Source organism: Balaenoptera borealis (assembly GCF_965194805.1).
Source record: "Balaenoptera borealis genome assembly, chromosome: 1".
In the NCBI taxonomy this organism is placed as follows: Eukaryota; Metazoa; Chordata; class Mammalia; order Artiodactyla; family Balaenopteridae; genus Balaenoptera; species Balaenoptera borealis.
The window spans coordinates 163,661,173-163,683,630 of NC_138860.1; the positions used below are offsets into that span (position 1 = coordinate 163,661,173).

Consider the following 22,458-nt stretch of genomic DNA (forward strand, 5'->3'; position numbering starts at 1 on the left):
TTTAAGAAGTGTGAATATTCCCTTGTGACCCTGCAGAGGGATTGAGGGGCCGAAGAGGAGCCATTAGTTCTGCTGCTTGTGCAATTGATCACCTCATGGGAAGACTTGCGCTAGAGCGCTGGAGGCTGAAGCCAGATGTCCAGCGATGGAGAAGTGAGTGGGCAGTGAGGAAACAGGAGGCAGGAAGCATCAACTTTTTCTTTTCTTTTTCTAATAGGGTAGTTGGAGGAAGAAGAGTGATGAGGCGGTAGTAAGTCTAGGGGACTGGATCATTTTTTTAGCAGAGGGAATTTGAACATGGCTTAGGGCCTAAACTTTGGGCCATCCTCAGTTAATGATTACTATGTGAGAGTGTTTCAAGAGCAGATGTTTGGGAAACATAAAGTTAAATCAAGACAGAGATTTGCTTATTAGTATGGGATTTCTCAAGAGCTTTTGATAATAACTAAGAAGGAAGGACATGCAGAATTCTCCAAATATTTGGAACTTGGGAAACCATTTTTCAGGTCTTATTTCCACGGTCAGTGTTTTGTGGAACACATTTTGGGAAATGCTGATCTAGGCAGAAAAGGAGGAGATGGTAGAGAAGGAATGATTATGCAGTCAGTGATATGAGCTGTCACTTTCCCACTTCGTCCTACTTGCAAGCCTGGTTTACCACTCATGTCTTCTGATCCTTGATAATCATGTAATAGGACAAGGTCAAGGGCACATGTAAGCACCTTGTTCAGTCTACCGTGGATTTAGCTCACTCTACTTTCCTCTCACCACATTTTCCCATTCTATCCATGAGATCTACACGGAAGATTCTAGAAACTATTTTTGAAATCATTAGTTGCAGGGTTGGTTGGGGATTGAGGGAGAAGCAGCAGTGGCTTTCAGCCTTTGAAAATTTTGCTAAATGACCAGACATTCAGGAGACTCGCCTTCCTGAAGCACCATCTTAACCGTAGCTTTTGTTTTAACAGACGTGTAGCTTTTGTTTTAACAAAGGTGTTATTTTATTTTATTTTTTGGCACTTAAATCCATTTAATTGGCCTGAAGAGGCCAGTGTTTATGACTATTTGATAACACTCTTCATGATTTCTTTACATTGCCCCACCCCCACCTTTAAAGAAAACCCAGAAAAACAAAAACTTGGTCTTTTCTCCATCTCTACGCCCAGGTGTTACTCTTGAGAAATCAGGTCATTTGATAACTAGTTAAGTCTTCTTGGCTTCCGAAGCAGCTTATTTTCAGAGTCAGATTTTAGCTTGATTTTCCTGTTTACCCTTGATTGTTCCATTGTTTCCTATAGTGTGTGGTTGGCTTACCTATTACTTCATTTTTTTCCCTCATGCTTGTCGTGTGCAAAAATAAACCAACCAGAACCTTGCTACAGGTGCTGTCTTCTCCTTCCGCAGGGCCACTGGTCATTCCCATTCAAATTGCACATGTCTTATTCTTGAACTTGCTACTTTACTACTGTCTGCCTGTTGATTTGGTAGCTTTGAAAACTCTCAAATCAAAACATTGTCATTTTGCTGAGGATCAGCATTCTTTTTTTTTTTTTAATTAATTTATTTATGGCTGCGTTGGGTCTTCATTGCAGTGCGCGGGCTTCTCATTGCGGTAGCTTCTTGTTGTGCAGCACGGGCTCTAGGTGTGTGGGCTTCAGTAGTTGTGGCACTCGGGCTTCAGTAGTTGTGGCTTGTGGGCTTAGTTGCTCCGTGGCATGTGGGATCTTCCCAGACCAGGGTTCGAACCCATGTCCTCTGCCTTGGCAGGAGGATTCTTAACCACTGCGCCACCAGGGAAGTCCAGGATCAGCATTCTTAAGCATTGCTCTTTTAAAACCTTTCTACTCAGCTGTATTTCTAAGGAGCTGTATTTCCTTTAGTCAGTTCATGCAGTCGATGGTTTCCCAAACTTTCTTGCATCTGTGCCCTTCCTGAGACCTTTCCAGGACTGTTAGGTTATCTGTTCATCTACCTCTGTCTGAACCACATTGGTGAACATAACGTTCCCCCCCCCGCCCCACCAACTGATCTTGCACTTTTCTGCTGCATGGTTGGCCAAGAAGTGTGAAGAAGCCCAGGAATCACATACCAAATATGCTCTTCATGATGCATCAGAGTATTCCAGTGTATTGATTGGGAGAGAATAGCTTTTTCTACCAAGAAGCACAGTTACAGTGATGCTTTATGAATTAGGCTGCTTGCTACGTTGGTCAGTGACATTCCAAGGGGTCTGGTTTTTTTAGTGTGACAAATTTTAGGTATAAAAATAGGGGGGAAAATTTGACTCCAGTGTTTCAGAGCCTTTTTGCAACGTGCCCTTTACCTTGGGAGACCCAGTTCCAATCTCATTCCTCATTATCAATCCCTCAGGCAGTGGAAGGATCCACTCAGACAAACCAGGTTGTTGCTGACTCTGCAGAGGGGACCCACCCACTTTTAGTCTTTGCACACAGTGATTATATTCCTTTACAGGTTCCCTTCTGAATACCCACGGAATTGCCCTTCAGAACTAGGACAGAGACTGTTTCTGCTTGAAATGCTAGTGTTAAGGATCCATTCATTCTTTCCACAAGCTTTTGCTTATTGAGTATCTACATTTGTCAAATACCAGGAAGAACAAAGAAATAATCCGTGCACTGAGGGACTCTAGGGGAGTCTAGCAGGGAGACCGCTAGAGGCTGTATGTGCGAGGTTCGGTAGGAAACCAGGGCTGGAAGCATTTTCTGTTTACCAGCAGACAAGCCATTTGAGCGCTGTCCCCTGCATGGCTGCATGTGTGTCACATACCTTTGTGCAGCATTCAGCATTTCCATCACTGAGGCCCACTGGCTTGGAAAAGGGACAAGGGTGGTTTTATGTTCATACTAGTTTTCCAGCATAATGCTGCAGGAATAACAGTTCTCAGATTTACATTTTACATAGGCTGTACCTGTTGAGTATTGCTAAAATTTCGCTGTGGTAGGACATTGGAGAAAGAATCCAAATGTTAATGTTTTTCTCTTATTTAAATCAAGCTTATTCTTAAAATTGTTTCTTCTGTGATGTGCGCAGGGATAATTTAGACCTAGGTTCCGTCTTTGTTCTGGTATATACAGTGTGGCCTTGGGTAAGCTGCTCTGTTTCCCCTTTTGTAAAATTGAAATGAAAATATCCCGTTGCGTTTCGTGACGGTGAACTGAGATTTATTCATTTATAAATATGTAACGGGATGCATAAAACATTTAGCATAGTGTCTGGTGCATGGTGGTTTGGTCTGGTTTGGTGAATGTTCATTTACTTTCTCTTCCTCGTAGGCCCACATAGTTCTTGAAGGAGGTATGGAAGGAGGTATTCTGTTAAAGAAAAGGTTAAAATTGTCTTTGTTAGGAACTCTTTGGGAAGCATTTTCTCCTAAAACAGGGTTATAAATTGTGTTTGGGTTCCCTGGAACCCAGTGACCCCTAATTTGCTGAACTGTCATATTAATACAGCTGTGGAATGTGACCCACCATTTTGAACCGTGTTTTACAAGGGGAACATGTTGGTAGTCCCGCTGGAGGGGTTCTAGGTGCAGCCGTTGCCACAGGTAACCTTCCACGCTCACGCTCTGCTGCCTTGGACTTCTCGGCCTTCCGTAGCAGCAGGCCCCCGAAAGTTACTTCCATGGTGGGCAGTTGGGGCACGAGGCAAAGCTGGGGGCTCTTTTTTTTTTTTTTTTTTTTAAGGGGAAGAGGAGGAAATGAGGAGTCTTTTTTTTTTTTAATTGATTGATTGATTGATTGCTATGTTGGGTCTTCGTTTCTGTGCGAGGGCTTTCTCCAGTTGCGGCAAGTGGGGGCCACTCTTCATCGCGGTGCGCGGGCCTCTCACTATCGCGGCCTCTCTTGTTGTGGAGCACAGGCTGCAGATGCGCAGGCTCAGTAGTTGTGGCTCACGGGACTAGTTGCTCCGCGGCATGTGGGATCTTCCCAGACCAGGGCTCGAATCCGTGTTCCCTGCATTAGCAGGCAGACTCTCAACCACTGCGCCACCAGGGAAGCCCTGGGGGCTCTTTTTCAATATCATTCTTAATTTTTTTCAATTGAGATAAAATTGACATATAACACTATATAACATAATGATTCAGTAATTGTATATATTGCCAAATGATCACCACTGTAAGTCTAGTTACCGTCCATCCCCACGCAGAGTTACAACCTTTTCTTCTCGTGATGAGAAGTTTAAGATCTACTCTCTCAGCAACTTTCAAATATACAATACAGTATTATTAACTATAGTTACCATGCTGTACATTACATTCCCATGACTTACTTACTTCATAAGCTGAGGACTCTTACAGCTAAAGAATGAGGACTCCTGTTAGGCTGGCAGTGACAGTGGCAAGAGGGTTAGATGGTTAGCATCCTGCTGAGTGCCTGCTGTGTACTAGGCACTGTGTTAGGGACTCTGATAGTCTTGTATTTTCATACTAATCTTATAAAATAGGTACTGTTAGCTCTCATTTTACAGATGAGAAAACGGAGGCTTAGAAACATACAACTGGCAAGTGGTAGAGCTGAGATTTGAACTGAGGACTTTGTGCTTTTCTATGATACACACCACCTTTGCAAAGACAGAGAGGAGAATCAGACACTGAAACCCATTAGCTATGAAAAGGGCTGAGAAATCAGGGGCAACAGGATGGATGACATTAGTTCTGTAAGGGTAAAGGATTGAGGTGTGGGAGCAGCTATGTGAATTCAGCTCTGAGATGGGCAGTGGAGGTCACTGCAGGGCTCTTCCATTTCTATTTCGAGCTCTTTGGTTGTACATTATGGAGTGGGAGAAAGGAGATCACTGCCAGTGTGGAAACAGAGTTGGTACTGGGGAGAGGGATGGGAAGTCCCTAGTGATGGGAAGGAAAGGGCAGCTCCTACAGCTGTAGCAGCCAAGCCAATCATTTATTCATAAGAATGTTCAGATGCTGGGTGCTCACAATCAGAAGCTCCCTTTCCTTATTGAGAATGACGCTGTTAGTGTGTGTAGGATCTAGTTCTCTCGGACTCATTTCTTTTTCCTCCAGCAGAAACCCAGCCTTTTTTCTCTTCTGAATTTTTTTAAGCTTTTGTCTCCTGGAGTTCCAGTGTTTTTCTCATTTTTGCTTCTCTCATTCACCTTTCCTCCTCTGGTCCTGTTGACTTAACAAGGCAGTCATCCTTGTTAAATACTTCTTTATTCTAGAACTACTCAGAACACTTTATGAATCAACATCAGTTCTCTGAAAGCTCATGCCTCCTGCCCATTCCTAGCATTAGACCTGGTCCGTCCTCAGTGAGCCCAAACTGTGCTGTCTCTGAGCTCCTTAACTTCATAATCGACAGCCGTTTAAGTGATGCAGTGCTCAAACTCATTTGGAGAAATGTGTTTTCCAATGGAATCTTTGGTGACATTATGTTCATATTACAGATACTTCAGTTAATTTCAATAGGCCAATTTATTATGTGTCACCTCTCCCTCAAGTTCTTTAAATTTAGCTTGGGTATCACCTCCTTCGAGAAGCTTTTCTTAGTCATCCCCAAGTTTAAGTTTTTTGTAGTTTTTTTTTCCTAAGTTTTTCTCTATATTCTAGTATCCATACAACTTCTCATACCATATTGTTCTTGTCTGTTTGAATTGCCTCTTGACTTTGAACTCCTTGAGAGCAGGGGCCATTTTTTCTCTATCCCTAGCACCTGGGAGAAAATAATCCCTGGAACAAGGTTTATCATGCATGTATGCATTCAGAAAACATTAACTGTATTTAAATGTACCAAATGTTGCAACATCTCCGCTGTGTAACGTGTTTTTTGCAACTTCCTCCTTTGATCCAGTTTGAGGTGGTTTAGTTTTCCCTTTTTGTGAAATTTGGTGCTGTTTAGAAACGATTCTGAAAGACACAGTATAGAGACTTGCATTTACTGCCTTCCTCCAGATGGGGTGAGGTTGCGCGTTTATTCAGCATACTCTTGGGGAGCATTTGCTTTGACAGTCATCTGTCCCCCCCCCCCCGTTAAATGCAAATACCTTCCCCACTCTTTGTCCTCTCTCCTAACTTTCCCCTCTCTCTCCTCAGCCGTTCCGTGAAAGAGTAGTTATATTCGTTGGCCGTAGCTCCTCCCTTTTCCCTGACTTTTCAGCCTGTTACATCCTGGCTTCTGCCCCTACGCCTCCAATGAAGCTAGTCTTGCTGGGGCAGTTCTGACCTGGTGAGTTGGCTGAGTCCAAGAAATGCTTCCTCAGTCACCTCTGCTACATTTGACCTGGTTGACCATCCTCCTTGAAACTCTGTTGCTTTGTCACTTATAGTCCTTGCCACTACTTTCCTCAACACTAAGTCCTGTTGGTTTTGTTTTGTTTGTTCGTTCAGTCATCCATTCCTTCACTCAACAAATCTGAGTTACTTCTCCACGAGGCTAGTTCCTGAGGCTGTTGGCAGTGAACAAGACGGATGTGGTTCTTGCTCTCATGGAGCCTACAGTCCAGCTGGAGAGTAGCCGTTTATTCATTTAACTCCACAAATATCTACTTAGTGCCTCCTGCTTTCCAGCTACTGCTGTGCCTAGATTCCAAACAGATAATCATGTAAATTGTCTACGTGCTTTAAAGAAATACAGGATGCTATGAGAACCTGTAATAAGGGTACCTCTTGTAGTTTGGGGAGAGGGTAGGGATCGGTCAGGGAAGAGGTCCTTGAGGAAGGAACACTTAATGGAAGCTTGAACTGGCCAAGTAAGAAAACCTAGATGGGAGCAGGGGTTGGTAGGGCTGGGAGACAGGGAGGGATAGTTAGTTGCACTTGTTACTTACAAAGTTATCAACTGCTGTAGCGTCTTAAGAATGAAATTCTGCTCTTGTCATTCACCGTTGTTGTAAGCTGTACGACAGAGACATGCAGACTCCTTTATTATAGCATTCATGGGGTCCTGGTTCTCCTTCCTGGTCAGTGATCATTTTGAAATCTCTATCTTGCAGCACCAAAGAGGTTTGTTTTTAGTCTTGATGAAAAATCAGGACATGTGCGTGATAGGGTAATTAACCATGTACGCTGAGTGGCATAGTTAAATATTATTAGAATTCAGAGAAGGGCACTGTCACATAGATATGGAGTGATAGTGGCGGGCATCGGAAGTAGTGAGGCTTGAATGGAAGAGAGAGACTCAGAAAAGCAGAGAAGAAAGGAACCAGGCATTTCCAATAGAGAGAAAAGAGAGAGAACAAAGGCAGGCGAGTGGGAATTCAGTGTTGCAGTTAGGGAAGGGGTTACTGTCCCCTGTAGGCCTCGACAGAGCCTGCTTTTGGCCTGGTGACAGAAGAGGACCTGGAAGGACTTTGAATACGAGGCTAGGGAATTGGGACTTAATCATTTGAGCAGAGAGGTGGTACATGTGGGACACTGTTTTAGAATAAATCTGGCAGTGATTGGCTTCAAAGCTAGGCACTGAGACATGAGAATGCCTGGTCAGTAGTTCAGTTCAGCAGATGTTTATGGAGCACGTCCTGTGTGGCATGGGGAAGGGAAAGGGGTGAATGAGTGAGAGAGCGCTTGCCTGGGGAACCTAAAGACATGTGCAAGATCCTATGGGTGGTTGGGCTTTTGAGAGAAGGACAAGGAGCCAGAGGGGAGATGGGCTTTTTTTTTTTTTTAACATCTTTATTGAAGTATAATTGCTTTAAAATGGTGTGTTAGTTTCTGCTTTATAACAAAGTGAATCAGCTATACACATACATATATCCCCATATCTCCTCCCTTTTGCATCTCCCTCCTACCCTCCCTATCCTACCCCTCTAGGTGGTCACAGAGCACTGAGCTGATGTCCCTGTGCTATGCGGCTGCTTCCCACTAGCTATCTATTTTACATTTGGTAGTGTATATAAGTCCATGCCACTCTCTCACTTCGTCCCAGCTTACCCTTCCCCCTCCCCATGTCCTCAAGTCCATTCTCTACATCCGCATCTTTATTCCTGTCCTGCCCCTGGGTTCTTCATAACCTTTTTTTTTTTTTTAAGATTCCATATATATGTGTTTGCATACGGTATTTGTTTTTCTCTTTCTGACTTACTTCACTTTGTATGACAGACTCTAGGTCTATCCACCTCTCTACAAATAGCTCAATTTCGTTTCTTTTTATGGCTGAGTAATATTCCATTGTATATATGTGCCACATCTTCTTTATCCATGCATCTGTTGATGGACACTTAGGTTGCTTCCATGTCCTGGCTATTGTAAATAGAGCTGCAGTGGTCATTGTGGTACATGATCCTTTTTGAATTATGGTTTTCTCAGGGTATATGCCAGTAGTGGGATTGCTGGGTCCTATGGTAGTTCTATTTTTAGTTTTTTAAGGAACCTCCGTACTGTTCTCCATAGTGGCTGTATCAATTTACATTCCCACCAACAGTGCAAGAGGGTTCCCTTTTCTCCACACCCGGGAGATGGGATTTTGAGAGAAGGACAAGGAGCCAGAGGGGAGATGGGCCCCTCCCTTCCCCACACCAACAGGTTTTCAGGGTTTGGCAAACTGTGGTCCACAGGCCAAATCCATACAGATGCCAGTTTTTGTAGAATGGTTTTCACATTCTTAAGTTATTTTTAAAATCAAAAGAACATTATTTCATGATATATGAAAATGATACAAAATTCAGATTTCATTGTCCATAAATAAAGTTTTTTTGGAGCACAGCCTTGCTTGTCCATTTATCTATTGTCTATGGTTACTGTCACATACAGCAGCGGAGTTGAGTGGCTGTGAGAGAGACCGCATGGCCCACAGGGCCCTTGAGTCATACCCATCCTCACCTCGGATCCTCCTTCTCTGAAACTGAATGTCCTTCCCCCTACCTGAGGCTTTTCCCTCCGCCCAGGCTTTTAAATATCCTTGTGGTCTTCGTGTTCCTCCCAGATCCTCAGCTTCTTTCTTCCAGGACACTTCTCCTTCCAGATATGCTCAAGACCTATCTTACTTCAAACAGACAAACAGCACTTCATCAACTCAAAAGTCCACTTGTGCTGCTGCTCTCCACCTCCAGTCTCTATCCCCGCCTTTCGTTATTCACCTTCATCCAGACTTCTGACCTCATCAGTCCCTGCCTTTCGTTATTCACCTTCATCCAGACTTCTGACCTCATCAGTCCCCGCCTTTCGTTATTCACCTTCATCCAGACTTCTGACCTCATCTATCCCCGCCTTTCATTATTCACCTTCATCCAGACTTCGACCTCATCAGTCCATTAAAATTAGTCTTGCTGAGTCATTGGTGAATTCCTAGCTGCTGGATCCAGTAGTTTCCCCAGTCCTATCTTCCTTGTTTTTTCTGATATTTAACATTTTGATCATTCTCTTTTCCTTGAGACTCTTTATCTTTTGGCTTCTGTGACATCCGTCTCCTTTGCTTCTCTTCCTAATTCCCCAGCCCTGTCTCGCACTCATCCATCAATGGCTTCTCTTCTTTGACCAGTTCCTTAAACGCCGGTGACATTCAGGAGCCCGTCTTTTGTCCTTGTAGCCAAGATTTTACTGAGCATCTACTATATGCCAGTCCCTGTATTGAAATACTTTATGCAGATTATTCCTAGTTAATACAACAACCCCAAAAAGATCGATTTTGTTTCCTTGTTATATACAGGAAATTGAGACTCAGCTTAAGTAATTTTCCCAAGGTTACACAGTAAGTGGCAGAGCTGCGGCTTGAACCAGCCTGCTTTAGTGTAAAGTCAAGTCAGCTATTATCTGTGTACCAGAGACTCCTGCTGTAGCTTTTCTTTTTAGCTTCCAGCCTATATGTCTGTCTACTAGACATTTCTACCTGGCAGCACCTCAAACCCAACTTATCGTCTCTCCCCAACCCCCATCCAGTCCAAAATTGGTATGTGACCATCTCTTTGGTCATCCAGGCCCCAATCACGGGAGTTGATCTTGACTTTGCCTCTCCCTGACTGCTGCCATGCCTCAGCACCCAGTTGTCACTACAGCCACTCATTTCTCCCCTTTTAATTTCTCTGCAATACATCTCTCATGATGTCCACTATCACTTCCCTAGTTCAGATTCTTCTCATCTCTATCTTGGACTATTGTCTCCCTTCTCTTAATCTCTACCCCTTCTTCTATTCTCTTAGCCTTCCAGTCTTCCATAGCTTCCAGAATGATCTTTTCTAAACCCCACATCTGATTGTGTTGCTATCTTGGTTAAAACCTACTGATGGCTCCCATTGTCCTATTCCTCTACTCTATAGCTTAACTAAGGAGGCTTCACCTTATTTTTCTAGATTCTTTTTCCAGTCTCTTGCCTACTCAGGTGTGTTTGTGGTCCCCTGTACCAGCGTACTCATATATCTCTCCAATGTAGTTCTCAAGGTGTTACTTCTTTCTGGAATGCCCATCTCTTCCGGTTTGTCTGAGGAGCATTTTTTCAGTTTAATCCCTACAAAATGGACAAATAGGCAAACCAAAAAACACTCTCAGTTCAGAGAGACTGCCTCAGCTTCTGAGCCTTCACTGTGTCCAGTCTTTCTTAGAGGGGTTAGGTTTCCCTTTTTTATGCTTCCCAAGCACCACGGGTGTGTATCTGTTGTCCGACTCAGCACAGTGTGTAATAGTTTGTGCGCATCTACCTCATTAAAATGGTGCTCTTTAAAGACAGAGCTTTATGTCTTGTTCGCCTTTTTATCTGTGGTATCTAACTTGTTGCCTGGGACATAGTAGTTCATTAACTGTTGAATGAATACCAGTAGTGTGGTGAGAGCTATGGACTGAAGCTTTGGAGAAAGATGAGGATTAAGGGATGAAGATTTTTGCTAAAGCTGAAGAATAGGCAGAACTAGCACCCTGATATGTATAGCATCAGATCAATGACAAAGTCTTTCCACAGATGCTTTATCTCATTTTGTTCTGCTCAGAAGCGCCGTCAGACAGGGCAGGCATTCAGTTTTGCCTTTTAGAAATGAAGAATCTTTAGTTCAGAGACGTGAAAAGACCTACCCAAAGTCCTGAACCTAAGTGCCAGAATTCAGTCTTCTCCAGCCAAGGCTATGATGCTTCCCCTGAACCAATGGAGAGATGGGGAAGGTTTGGGAGATGAGAGAGACGTTTCGGGCTAAACCTACATTTAGAGGTTAAAGAAAAGGAGTGAGTGGCTCAGGGAAGACGATAAAGAGCCCCAGAGAATTACTGTATGGTGAAAGACAAGTTTTCAGAAGGAGAAGCATTGTCGATGAGATTTTTTTTCAAATACTAAAGGAAAATTGGGAAGGAGGAAAGAGTTTTACCACCAGGAAGCTCAAGAGAATGGTTTCGTCCGGTGAAGCCCACCTGGCCGAGTGGTTCCACAGGCATTGAGGGAGGTGGAGGCACCTGTGGATAGCACCCTTTCCAGAAGGGTGATGGTGGGAAGGAGACCAATAGGCTGGCAGTTTGAGAAACGTCGTACTACCAAATATTCCCAGAAATTCATGGTACATTTTTTTCATTCTGTAGACCTGAAAATAATGCAGTGGAAATTATGCTAGTACGTAACTGTGCTAGTATACCTATGACTGAGTATATAAATTTCAGAATGTTTTAAACTCAATTTAACATTGGTCAGTTCCAATCAAGATATAGTGCCAGACGGGTTCAAGCCCTGGTCTGGGAAGATCCCACATGCCGCGGAGCAACTGGGCCTGTTAGGGTTAGGGTTATAGGAGCCACAACTACTGAGCCTGCACGTCTGGAGCCTGTGCTCCGCAACAAGAGAGACTGCGATAGTGAGAGGCCCGTGCACCACGATGAAGAGTGGCCCCCGCTTGCCGCAACTAGAGAAAGCCCTCGCACAGAAACGAAGACCCAACACAGCCAAAAATAAATAAATAAATTAATTAATTAAAAATTAAAAAAAAAAAAAAGATATAGTGCCAGAGGGCAGGATGTTCAATCAAGCCTTAAAGTCAAATTGTATTTGAATATGGGTAAGTGTAGAAGTATGTGCCCACCTATGGGGGTAGACGTTTACTAGTCCAAAAACACTGTTCTTATATTCATTTAGAGTGTTTACCTACCTACAAGCTTGTCTCTTGGGCATTACTCTCATCATTTGTCGTCCAGGTGTAATTTGGTCAACTGGAAGATTTTCTTCAGTTTTGTTAGAGGGTGTTTTCTGTGTTGATAAAAACCTGTGTGTCTCATCTGCATCTCCTGAGAGCCAAGCCCTGGAGGGAGTTAGGCCCTGAGCAGCTCTTTTGTCCCACTGACAAGGTGTCTTCTGTCTGCCAGGTAAAGCGGTACCAGTGCACCTTTGAGGGCTGTCCCCGCACCTACAGCACAGCAGGCAACCTGCGCACCCACCAGAAGACCCACCGGGGAGAGTACACCTTTGTCTGTAATCAGGAGGGCTGCGGCAAGGCCTTCCTCACCTCCTACAGCCTCAGGATCCACGTGCGGGTGCACACGAAGGAGAAGCCCTTTGAGTGCGACGTGCAGGGCTGTGAGAAGGCGTTCAACACGCTGTACAGGTCAGCCCATTCCTCCCTGCACCACCAGCCTCTGACCGCAGCTCTGTCCTGACTGCAGAGCTCTCCCTGCACAGTACAGACGTTCACTTTCAGGGCTTTAAAGAGGACAGTAATGCTCAACTGTTGACAGTTCATTAGAGGAACTTGTAACTTAAAGATTGACACATACTAGGTTGGTTAAAAATCAGAGTCCATTTGTGTCCGGATTCATATCTCCTGGAATGACATCCTGGCCTCAGGATTTTAGTATTTAGCATAGAATAATATCTCCTGTTGGCTCAGGAGCTTGGAACCAAGGTTTCTTTCACTTCCTTCCCTGCCTCACCTTAAAGATTAACTTTTTTCTAGCCCCAAGAAATGGGGAGTGGTCCACTCAGCCATTTCCCTTTTCCCCCGTTTGTGTCAAGAGACTTACATTAGTGTTCAACATTGCGTATAAAATAGCACACATAATAAATACTAGCTAACACTTAAAAAGCGCTCGTTGTGTGCTAGGAAGTGTCCTGAGTGCTGATCCTCACAGCCACTGCTCAGGCAATGGAAGCACGGAGAGGCTTTGTAACTGGCTCAAGGCCCCCTTCTGGTAGAAGAGAACAGAATTTGAGTCCCAGGCAGCCTGGCTCCAGGGTCACACTCACACCTCTACGCCGTGTACTTCTCTGAATTTCTCTCTGAGCACTCAATGGTGGCTGCTAATGTATTACGGCTATAGAATTCTTATGCACTTGACCCTGACGCACATTAAGCTGACGTGGGAAGGCTCTGTAGTACATTATGACAAAGGGGATTTCTCTGGGGTATCTTGCAGGCTGAAAGCACATCAGCGGCTTCACACAGGGAAGACGTTTAACTGTGAATCTGAAGGCTGCAGCAAGTACTTCACCACGCTCAGTGATCTGAGGAAGCACATTCGAACCCATACAGGAGAAAAGCCATTTCGGTGGGTCTTGCTGTTTTCTATTTGTCACTGACCAAGTTTCAGCTGAGTGTTTTGATGTACTCTAAAATTTTTCAAAGTGGAAAGGAAATTCCCTTCGCTGGTTCTTTGGGCAGTGTTTGCTTTCCCCAGGATATTTGTAACCAACTACTGCAGATTGGAGGAGTGGCGATGGATTCCAAGAGCATCCCTACCTACTCTGCGGATGGTGGCCTCTCTGCCTCATTCTTTCCCTTTCTTTCTTTCTTTTTTTTTAAATAAATTTATTTTATTTATTTATTTATTTATTTATTTATTTGGCTGCATTGGGTCTTTGTTACTGCACACGGGCTTTCTCTAGTTGCGCTGCACGGGCTTCTCATCGTGGTGGCTTCTCTTGTTGCAGAGCACGTGGGCTTCAATAATTGTGGCACGCGGGCTCAGTAGTTGTGGCTCGCCAGCCCTAGAGCACAGGCTCAGTAGTTTTGACGCACGGGCTTAGTAGCTCCGCGGCATGTGGGATCTTCCCGGACCAGGGCTCGAATCCATGTCCCCTGCATTGGCAGGTGGATTCTTAACCACTGTGCCACCAGGGAAGCCTCCCCACCCCTTTATTTTCAAGAAACATTTGTTGAAACTCACTTACGTGGTGGGTACTTTTATCAGTGCTAGAGAAATACTAAGATACCGGCTCTCCTTTTGAGAAACTTAGCCTGGTGGAAAAGAACCACAAGTAACCAGACAGTATCTGAGACTGAGATGCTAGAAGAGCTTTGAGCACAGAGGCAGGGATATGTACCTAAGAAGAGGTGAGGAGGGAAGGAGGAAATGAGGGGAAATGAGGGGTAGGGATGCTTAGGCTACTGGTGCAGATATTTTTTTCTTTTATCACTTGTTCGGTTGTTGCTTTGTACTATGTCATGTGTACATGCAGACATATAGGAGCATCCATTTTTATCTATAGATTTCAATTTATATATATATATATATACATATATGGACACACACATATATATTTAATTGATGCATGTATAAATATAAGGTTGAAGGAAGGAATTGTATCATCTACTTTCTCCTCTGCTCATAGCATTTAGCGTGGTTCTGGGCATTCAGCAGGGATTGAAGAACAACTTTGGGATGATTATATGACATTTTTAACAAGGTAATCAGTTTGTAAGGATTCCCCCTAAATGTAATATAGATATATTACTGAAAATTGCCCATAAACAATGTCTTTGAATTTGACAGGAGGGATTGCTCTTACGTTCATGGCATTAAATATGCTACCTTTCTGTTCTCAAATCACTCATCTCATTAGGATACCTAGAAATTGAAAAGTCTTCAGGGACAGTCAACTCTTAAACACCAATTAAATGGAAATGTGTTTCAAAAATTACAGATGCATTCCTGAGTCATGGCCCCTCTAAAAGCAAGAGTATTTAGATTCTAGTTGGTTACTCTCCAGCTGCTGTGAAGCTTGGGTTACTTTTTTCCCCATAGGGCTGTCAAGGGGACTCTGATTTCTATTCAATCACACGCATTTTTGTCATGATTAAAACTGCTAATTTTTCTTGAATGTTAGATGGGGCTTTAGACACAATGATTTTATGTACTTAAAAAGTAAAATACTTTAGAGAAGCTTTCTATTTAAAGAAATAAAATATGTTGGCTTATAAGAAAATGCATTCATTTTCATGTAAATAGTTACTGAATGCCTGCTATGTGCAAGACTACAGCAGATGTAAAGAACTACATGGACCCTGCCCTCAAAGGAATTATAATCTAGGAGAACAGATAACAAATGTATACACATAGAGATAAAATAAGATTGGGAATGACAGGTGCCATAAAAGCAGCATGTAGATAAATGCCCTCGGAGTTCTAAGGAGGAAAATATTACCTCTAGCTTTGGTTATCAAGAAAGTAAAAGAGAAAAGCTCTCTGAAGATTATAGATAATTACATTACAGCCAGTATGTTCTGACTGATTTTGTTCTAGTGTTGTATTTCAGGCCCCATGCCTATGTGAGAGCCTCTGTACCCACCACTGCTATTCCTTATATTCCATTTGCAGTAGATTTTCCATATGTGTTCTCACTGTCAATAGAATTCTGTTGTGTAATTCATCAGAAGGCTTGTATTGTTAGGGCTCTCAACATGTGCCTTACTTGTAGGACAAGAAATACTTATCCTGGGCCAACCTCTCCCTCTGATCCCAGATTTGACCTTACTTTTCCAGGAACCTGTCATCATTCCCATCTGTAAAACCAGTTTCACTGAGCTGATCATAGTGTTCTGAGCAGTTGCTCTAATTTAAGTTTGTATTTACAAGAGATATTGAAGATAAAGGTCTATTAGCTAATGACTGCTATCCTCTCTGCTTAAACAACTTACTTAGGTGTGATCACGATGGCTGTGGAAAAGCATTTGCAGCAAGCCACCACCTTAAAACTCACGTCCGTACACATACTGGTGAGTTTAGGCTAATTTTTATCTTTTAACCTTCATTGAGTCAGTAAATATCTGTACTTCCACTGAGACCTGTAGAGCTTTGTGGAGAGAGCAGGCCTAATCATTTGGCCTTCACCTATAATGTTTGAGTTTCTTTCAGAGGTAAAAAGGATCTAAAGATTGGACTTAGGAGTCCAACCTTAAGAAATAAAACCAATGCAGAGATTCTCAGAAAAGAATCTGGGGGAAAAAAACTAATCTTCTCTTTTAACTTCCCAGGAGCAGGCCATTCTCCGTGCTTTGCTCTACATTAAATTTTAGGACTGGAATGATTAACTTGTAATTTATCCAACTTATTACTTGAACCCTTATTAGAATATTTACTTCCCTCTGTTAGGGGAAAGTAGATGTCTTAATCCAGTGAAATGATTTTATGGTAAAATTAATACCTCTTGTCATTCTTGCAGGTGAAAGACCCTTTTTCTGCCCCAGTAACGGCTGTGAGAAAACATTCAGCACTCAATACAGTCTCAAAAGTCACATGAAAGGTCACGATAACAAAGGAAATTCATACAGTGCACTTCTAAATCACAGTGGATCAGAGGTGTGCAGTGTTTTGTCTCTTGTTTTGATCTGGGCACCATAGAACAGCAACAGTTGTGTGTATATCAAAATAAAAGGTTAAAATGCCTTCTCTCTAAATCTGTTAGTGAGAGAGAAGAAATCAGTGTCAAGATCTATGTCTTTGTGATGAGGTGGTGGAAGCCAGAAATTTCACCAGGCTCCCTGTGCTTCAGCCCCTGATTCGGCTCCACCTCCCCTCCGTCAGGTATGGTGGAAGAGATGTCTTGGAACCAGAGATCTCAGAATGGCTTCCAAAGTGTCAGCCAGGTGCTCTCAAAGGGTGTTATTTTCCCATTCATGTCTATAAAATGGTACGTCTGCACTTGAGTTTGGGACATGAGTTAATGATTTGCTTCACACGTTCATTAATCCATCACTGGAGAACCAGGCGGAGTCTGGGGGGTCCCCTGCCCTTTTGAATTGTCTGCAGACCAAAAGGTTTGAGAGCCACCGCCTTAAGGCACTGAACCACAGAGCAAGACTCTGCAGAGTTTTAGGTGGTTTTGTCTGTTCTTCACCAAGCCCTTCCACCACATTTCCCTCTCCCCTACAGCTGCTTTCCGGAGAGGTCCTGGGATAAATTTACTGTTATTACTTCTGATATTGTATTGGGTAACTTACCTTATGTCTTTTGAACCCAGAAACTGAGAACTGTTATTATTTTGCTGTTTCATAGATAAAGAAACTGAAGCACACTGACCCCCTTTTGAATAATGCAGTTCTTAAAGTATGTAATACAGTTTTGATCTGGGGAGAGGCAGCATAATTTAATTCTGTGGTTTCTAATTTTTAAAGAACAAAGGATCCCTTTAAAAGGACTGTGTTTTGAATGTGTTTTATTAGTAATAACTCCCCCTGTGTTTTATTAGTAACAATAACTAATATTTACTGCATTTTTACTATATGCCAAGTGCTGTGCTGTTTTTCTGTGAATTATCTCACAAGAGGTCAGTATTGTTATTATTCCCATATCACTGATAAAGAAACCTGAGGCAAGGAGAAATTAAATAACTTGCCTAAGTATCCAAAGCTTGTAATTAGTCCCCTTTAGGCAGGCAGGCTGATTCCAGAGCCTGGTTCTTGACCCCTGTGTCGTAAGAGGCAAAACAGCACTGGTTGCGAAGAGTGTGAATTCACATCCAGGCTCCACAACTAGTCACATGACCTTAGGCAAATGACTTCTTTGCGCCTCAGTCTCTTCCTCTGTAAAACCAGATGAAAATAGTAAGATTTGAGAGTCCTTGTGTACAAAGCTGCATTTGTGAAGTCATGATCAATTTTCTTGTTTTTGTAACAATCTGAGGACAGTTTCTTGCCAGCAGTCTCTATGCGTTGGAGGGCCCTAGTGCACAGTGCCCAGACCTCGCCTACTCTGGATGGCTGTTCGCTCCCCAGGGGAGGGAATCTCTCCTAGTCTCAGGCTTTCAATGCCATCGAGATTGCCTTTGAGTCCTAAATTTATATCTCCAGCCCGGATTAACCTTCCACTTGATGTCTCCACCCAGCTGTCACCTAGGTTTCCCGGTCTTGACATGTCCCAACCTGTTCCTCCTGCAGTCTACCCCATCTTAGTAAATGGTGCAATCTATCCCATCTTAGTAAATGGCACCTCTCTTTTTCTAGTGGAGCAGGCCAAAAATCTTAGAGTCATTCTTGACTCCTTTTCTTCCCTCCTACCCCCCACCCACCAGCAAAGTCTATCAGCCCTACCTTGAGAATATATCTAGAATCTGATCTGATTACTTCATTCCAGTCACTGTCATTTTTTTGGCCTGGATTACTGCAGTCACCTGCTAAGTGGTTTCCTTAGCACCTTTCCCCCTCTTCTCCCCACTGCTACTCTGTCCATGTCTGTCCTCTGCTCATAACCCTTCAGTAGCTTCTTGTATCACTTAAAGTAAAAGAATCTTTACAATGGTCCAGAAGGCCCTAGACACTCTGTCCTGGTCACTTCTCTCACCTCATTTACATCACTTCCTTTCACTTTAGCCGTACCATCCACCTTGTGGTTCCTTGAACAAGGGAAGCCCACTCTTGCCTCCGGGCCTTTGTACTTGCTATACTCTGTGAAACACTTCTCCCATGTATGTGCATGGCCCATGCCCTCTTTCCTTCAGTATCTGTTCAAAGTCCACCTTATCTAAGAGGCCTTCCCTAATCTAATAAAAGGGCAGCTCTTACCCTGGCCTTCCCTACTCTGCTTACCCTCCGTAGCATGTATCCTCATCTTGTATACTGTATATTTATTTGGTTTTTTGTCCACACCCCCTCCCCACACTAGAATGTAAGCTCTCTGGTGGCGGGGACTTTGTTTTCTTTATTATTGTATCCCTGGGCCTGGAACAGTGCCTAATACATAGTAGATGCTCAGTGAGTATTTGTTGAATGCATGTGTGAATGGGAACAACTGATCTGTGAGGTAAAGCAGGGTTACCACATGAAGTATGTGAATTCCAGCTGGCATTCTAGGAATCCAGAATTCAGAGTTAGCCCAGGCAGCCATATATGAATAATAACCCCTCAGTACCACTCTGAGTAAGGGTCCCTGAGATGCCCATGCTGGGGACACAGTGATGTAATGGAAGGAAGATGGACTTTCAGTCAGAAGCACTGGGTTTGTGTTATGCCAATTAGCTGTGTGATTTTGGACAGTTCACTGCTAGTCTTAGCATTAATTTTCTCATACTTAAAATGGGAGTGTGAAATAATACTTCAAAGGTTTATATGAATAGTAAATGAGGTCATGTGAAATTGCTTTATCAGTGGTAAGACCAATTGTACAGATATTATCCATTTCATATTACTATATAGCTTTTGTTACTCTGGAGCCTGAGTCATGAGGTAATTCTTAAACTCTATTAACGATCTTTAAGAATGTAAGAGATTTCTTCTTAAGAATATCAGGATTTTAAAAATTGAAATAATTCACATAGCCCTTGCTTTGAATGGTTTTTTTACTCTCTAGACATTTGGAACCTTAGGGACACTGTAATCAAGTGTTTTATTACCTGATAGGCTACTATAAATCCTGATTTTTTTTGTTACTTAATTAGAATTTTTTTTTTTCTTTCACAGGATACAAATCACTCACTTTGTCTGAGGAATTTAAGCCTTCTGTCCACAGATTCCGAATTTCAAGAAAATTCCAATACAGTAAGTGTACCTGTGATATGGGTGCCATTAAAATAAGTGCAAGAATTGAGCCCTCCCTTTGGTGGGAAAATTGAGGGAGGCCAGTCTTTGAAGTCTTTCAGATTGAGTTGTGTTCAATTACTAACCATTTAGGGTGTTGTGCTCTTGTTTCCTGATAAGAGCTCTCATTGGAGAGGTTGTTCTCTCTGACATGTAGTGCCTTTTGACCTAGATCACTCACTTGATAACCTCCTGCCCCAGAAAATGTCTGTCTTTATTCACTTAGCAAATATTTCTTGAGTGGCTACTCCGTCGGGCAGAGTGCTGGTGCTGAGCTTGTGGTGGTGGTGAAGTAGGTGTGGTCTGTCCTTGAGGAGCTTAAAATTCATCCACTGTAAGGGGGAGCCAGGATTCCGTTTCTAGACTTTTCTCAAGCCCTGCCGGTCTGACCAAAGTCGGTTTTTTCCTTTCTTTGAGCTCACTACACGGGGGTTCTGAGGAGGACCTCCTCTACAGGCCCTCTGCTAGGGGAGAGCGCCAGTGTCTCTTGATCTGCTTGCTTTGGTTCCCTCTGCCGTTGCCGTGGCTCCATGATGTATCTTGCAAACTGCCGCATCGGTCCTGAGCTTATGCTCCTTCAAGAGGGTCTGTGAGCTTTACTGGGTCACCACCGACACTGGTGGTTAAGTGTGCATTTTTTGTTGTTTTTCTCTGGTAAGTAAATACAGCTTAGGTCAGATTTTCTGTGAGTATATGCATAATAAATAAGGAGGAATCAATGTGATAGGAAGGATTTGAACAGAGACTGAGCGACTCAGGAATGCTGTGAAAAAGTGTTTCTCAAAGTGTTAATGGTGGAGTCATCTGCAGCTCTTCTGCAACGTAGGTTCTTGGGCCTCTCCCAAACCAACTGAGTCAGTATCCTCCAGGAGGGGCACCTGACACTGCAATTTTATATTAGCACACCAAGGCCTGGGTTCTCCTGGTAATGGCAGAACTGCTCTTATCAGACCAGCCCTCCCCCAGAAAACAACTGTATATGCTGGACAAAATATAAAAACAACTACTTGAAGGCACCAGAGAGCAACCCAAACAGGCAGAGGTAACGCTTGGAAGAAGGGGCCTCTGGGAAGATAGCAAAGGCACTGGATGGGTCTTCAGGCTTTATGGTTTATCCATCTCAGGGCAAGTCCTGGTTGATACCAAACAAGATGGCCCAGGCTCAGTAAACACTCCGTCTTACTGGCTTGACTAACCAGAGGACAGAGTTCAGGGCTACCACAGCACCTGGAAAGTCGGGGGGATGGCCTGGAAAGGAGAGAGCCACAATGGTGGGGGGTCCTGAGTTCTGTGTATAAGCTTTGTCCAAATCTCTAGTTGACCCCTGAAATGTGGGTGTGTGGGGGGCAGACACTTAAGCAGCCCAGCTGAGGCTAAAGAGCTGGACAAAGATTATAGCTGCCATCCACTGCAGGGAAGACAGAGCTTGGAGTTGGAGCATAGCCAAGTCAGCGGAATGTTAAAGCAAACACCAGATACGCTTCCAAGACGTGTAACAGAATCCTGAGTCTCTACAACATATCATTTGCAATGTCCAGGGTTATCCAAAATTTGTAAACATAAGAAGACACGGGAAGGGACTTCCCTGGTGGTCCAGTGGCTAAGACTCCACCCTCCCAATGCAGGGGGCCCAGGTTTGATCCCTGGTCGGGGAACTAGATCCCACATGCCACAACGAAGATCCCACGTGCTACAACTAAGACCTGGTGCAGCCAAATAAATAAATAAATATTAAAAAAAAGAAGACATGGGAAAACATTACCCCTATTCAAGAGAAAAGGTAATCTATGGAGACTGACCCCAAGATGAGCTAGAAATTAGAATTAGTGGGCAGACATTTCTAAGTAGCTCTTAAATGCTCAAGCACATAAAGGAATATGCTTGTAATGATTTAATAAATAGGAAATCTCAGCAGAGAAATAGAAACTATAAAAAAAAATGTTCCAAATGGAAATTCTGGAACTGAAAATATATTGAAATTTTAAAATTCACCGGATGGGCTCAACAGCAGGTTGGAAATGACAGAAGAAAGAATCAGTTAAATTGAAGAGAGATCAGTAGAAATGAACCAATCTGAAGAACAAAGAAAAACATTAAAGAAGCACTTCACATGATTGTTTGGCATATTCACATTTCAGAGCTAATGCTCTAAATGAAACTAAAGCACTGCGTGGCCAAGGTTGCCCTCTAAGCCACACAACCTAAAATTTCTGGGTATAACATCTCCTTAATCTCAAGAGATCGTATGAAATGGTTTAGGCATCCACTCCCTGGCTGGGGCTGTGACATATGACTGAGGAGCTTTCTGAAGCCCTGGGGTCACCAGGTGAGGAATCATATGAGGGGACATTGAGTACTTGTTAAAAAAAAAAAAAAAAAAAAAAGGAAAGCTTTTTCTGCCATAATTTACAGCAGCAAGAGAGAGGCCTGCTCTTCTCCCTTGGAATCAAATTATATGTTGTCTCCTTGTCACCCAGCATTTATCCCAGAACTGGAAATAGGCTCATTTTTAGTCTTTCAACTAAGACCACAGTTCCTTGAAGTAATAGGATTAATTTTGCTCTGCTTGCTTTAAAAAAAAAAAAAAATGATGATGAATTGTTAAAATCAAATGATATATTTTTATGAGATCATCATTTTCCAGGTTCCTGGGCAGCCACATGCTTGTGTGTCCGAGGAGTGAACTTGGGCTGAAGTGCTGGGGAGTGGCCCGCTGGGCCTTTTGGCTCCTGAGCTTCAGGATCCATCCTGTTCCCAGACGGCTCAGTGTTCTTGTGTCTCTTTGCTCCAGGCCCC

General features: G+C 43.2%; 1 protein-coding gene across 8 annotated transcripts in view; it reads left to right on the forward strand.

Annotated features, from left to right (window-relative positions):
* Positions 1–22,458, forward strand: part of MTF1 (metal regulatory transcription factor 1) — a 44,637-nt gene that overhangs the window by 11,874 nt on the left and 10,305 nt on the right. For all 8 annotated transcript variants that reach the window (XM_082387750.1, XM_082387749.1, XM_082387752.1 and 5 more), the window contains 5 exons: positions 12,242–12,480; positions 13,289–13,420; positions 15,794–15,867; positions 16,314–16,450; positions 19,546–19,623. In XM_082387750.1, coding sequence (XP_082243876.1) covers positions 12,242–12,480; positions 13,289–13,420; positions 15,794–15,867; positions 16,314–16,450; positions 19,546–19,623 — 660 coding nt within the window. The remainder of the gene's footprint in view (positions 1–12,241; positions 12,481–13,288; positions 13,421–15,793; positions 15,868–16,313; positions 16,451–19,545; positions 19,624–22,458) is intronic.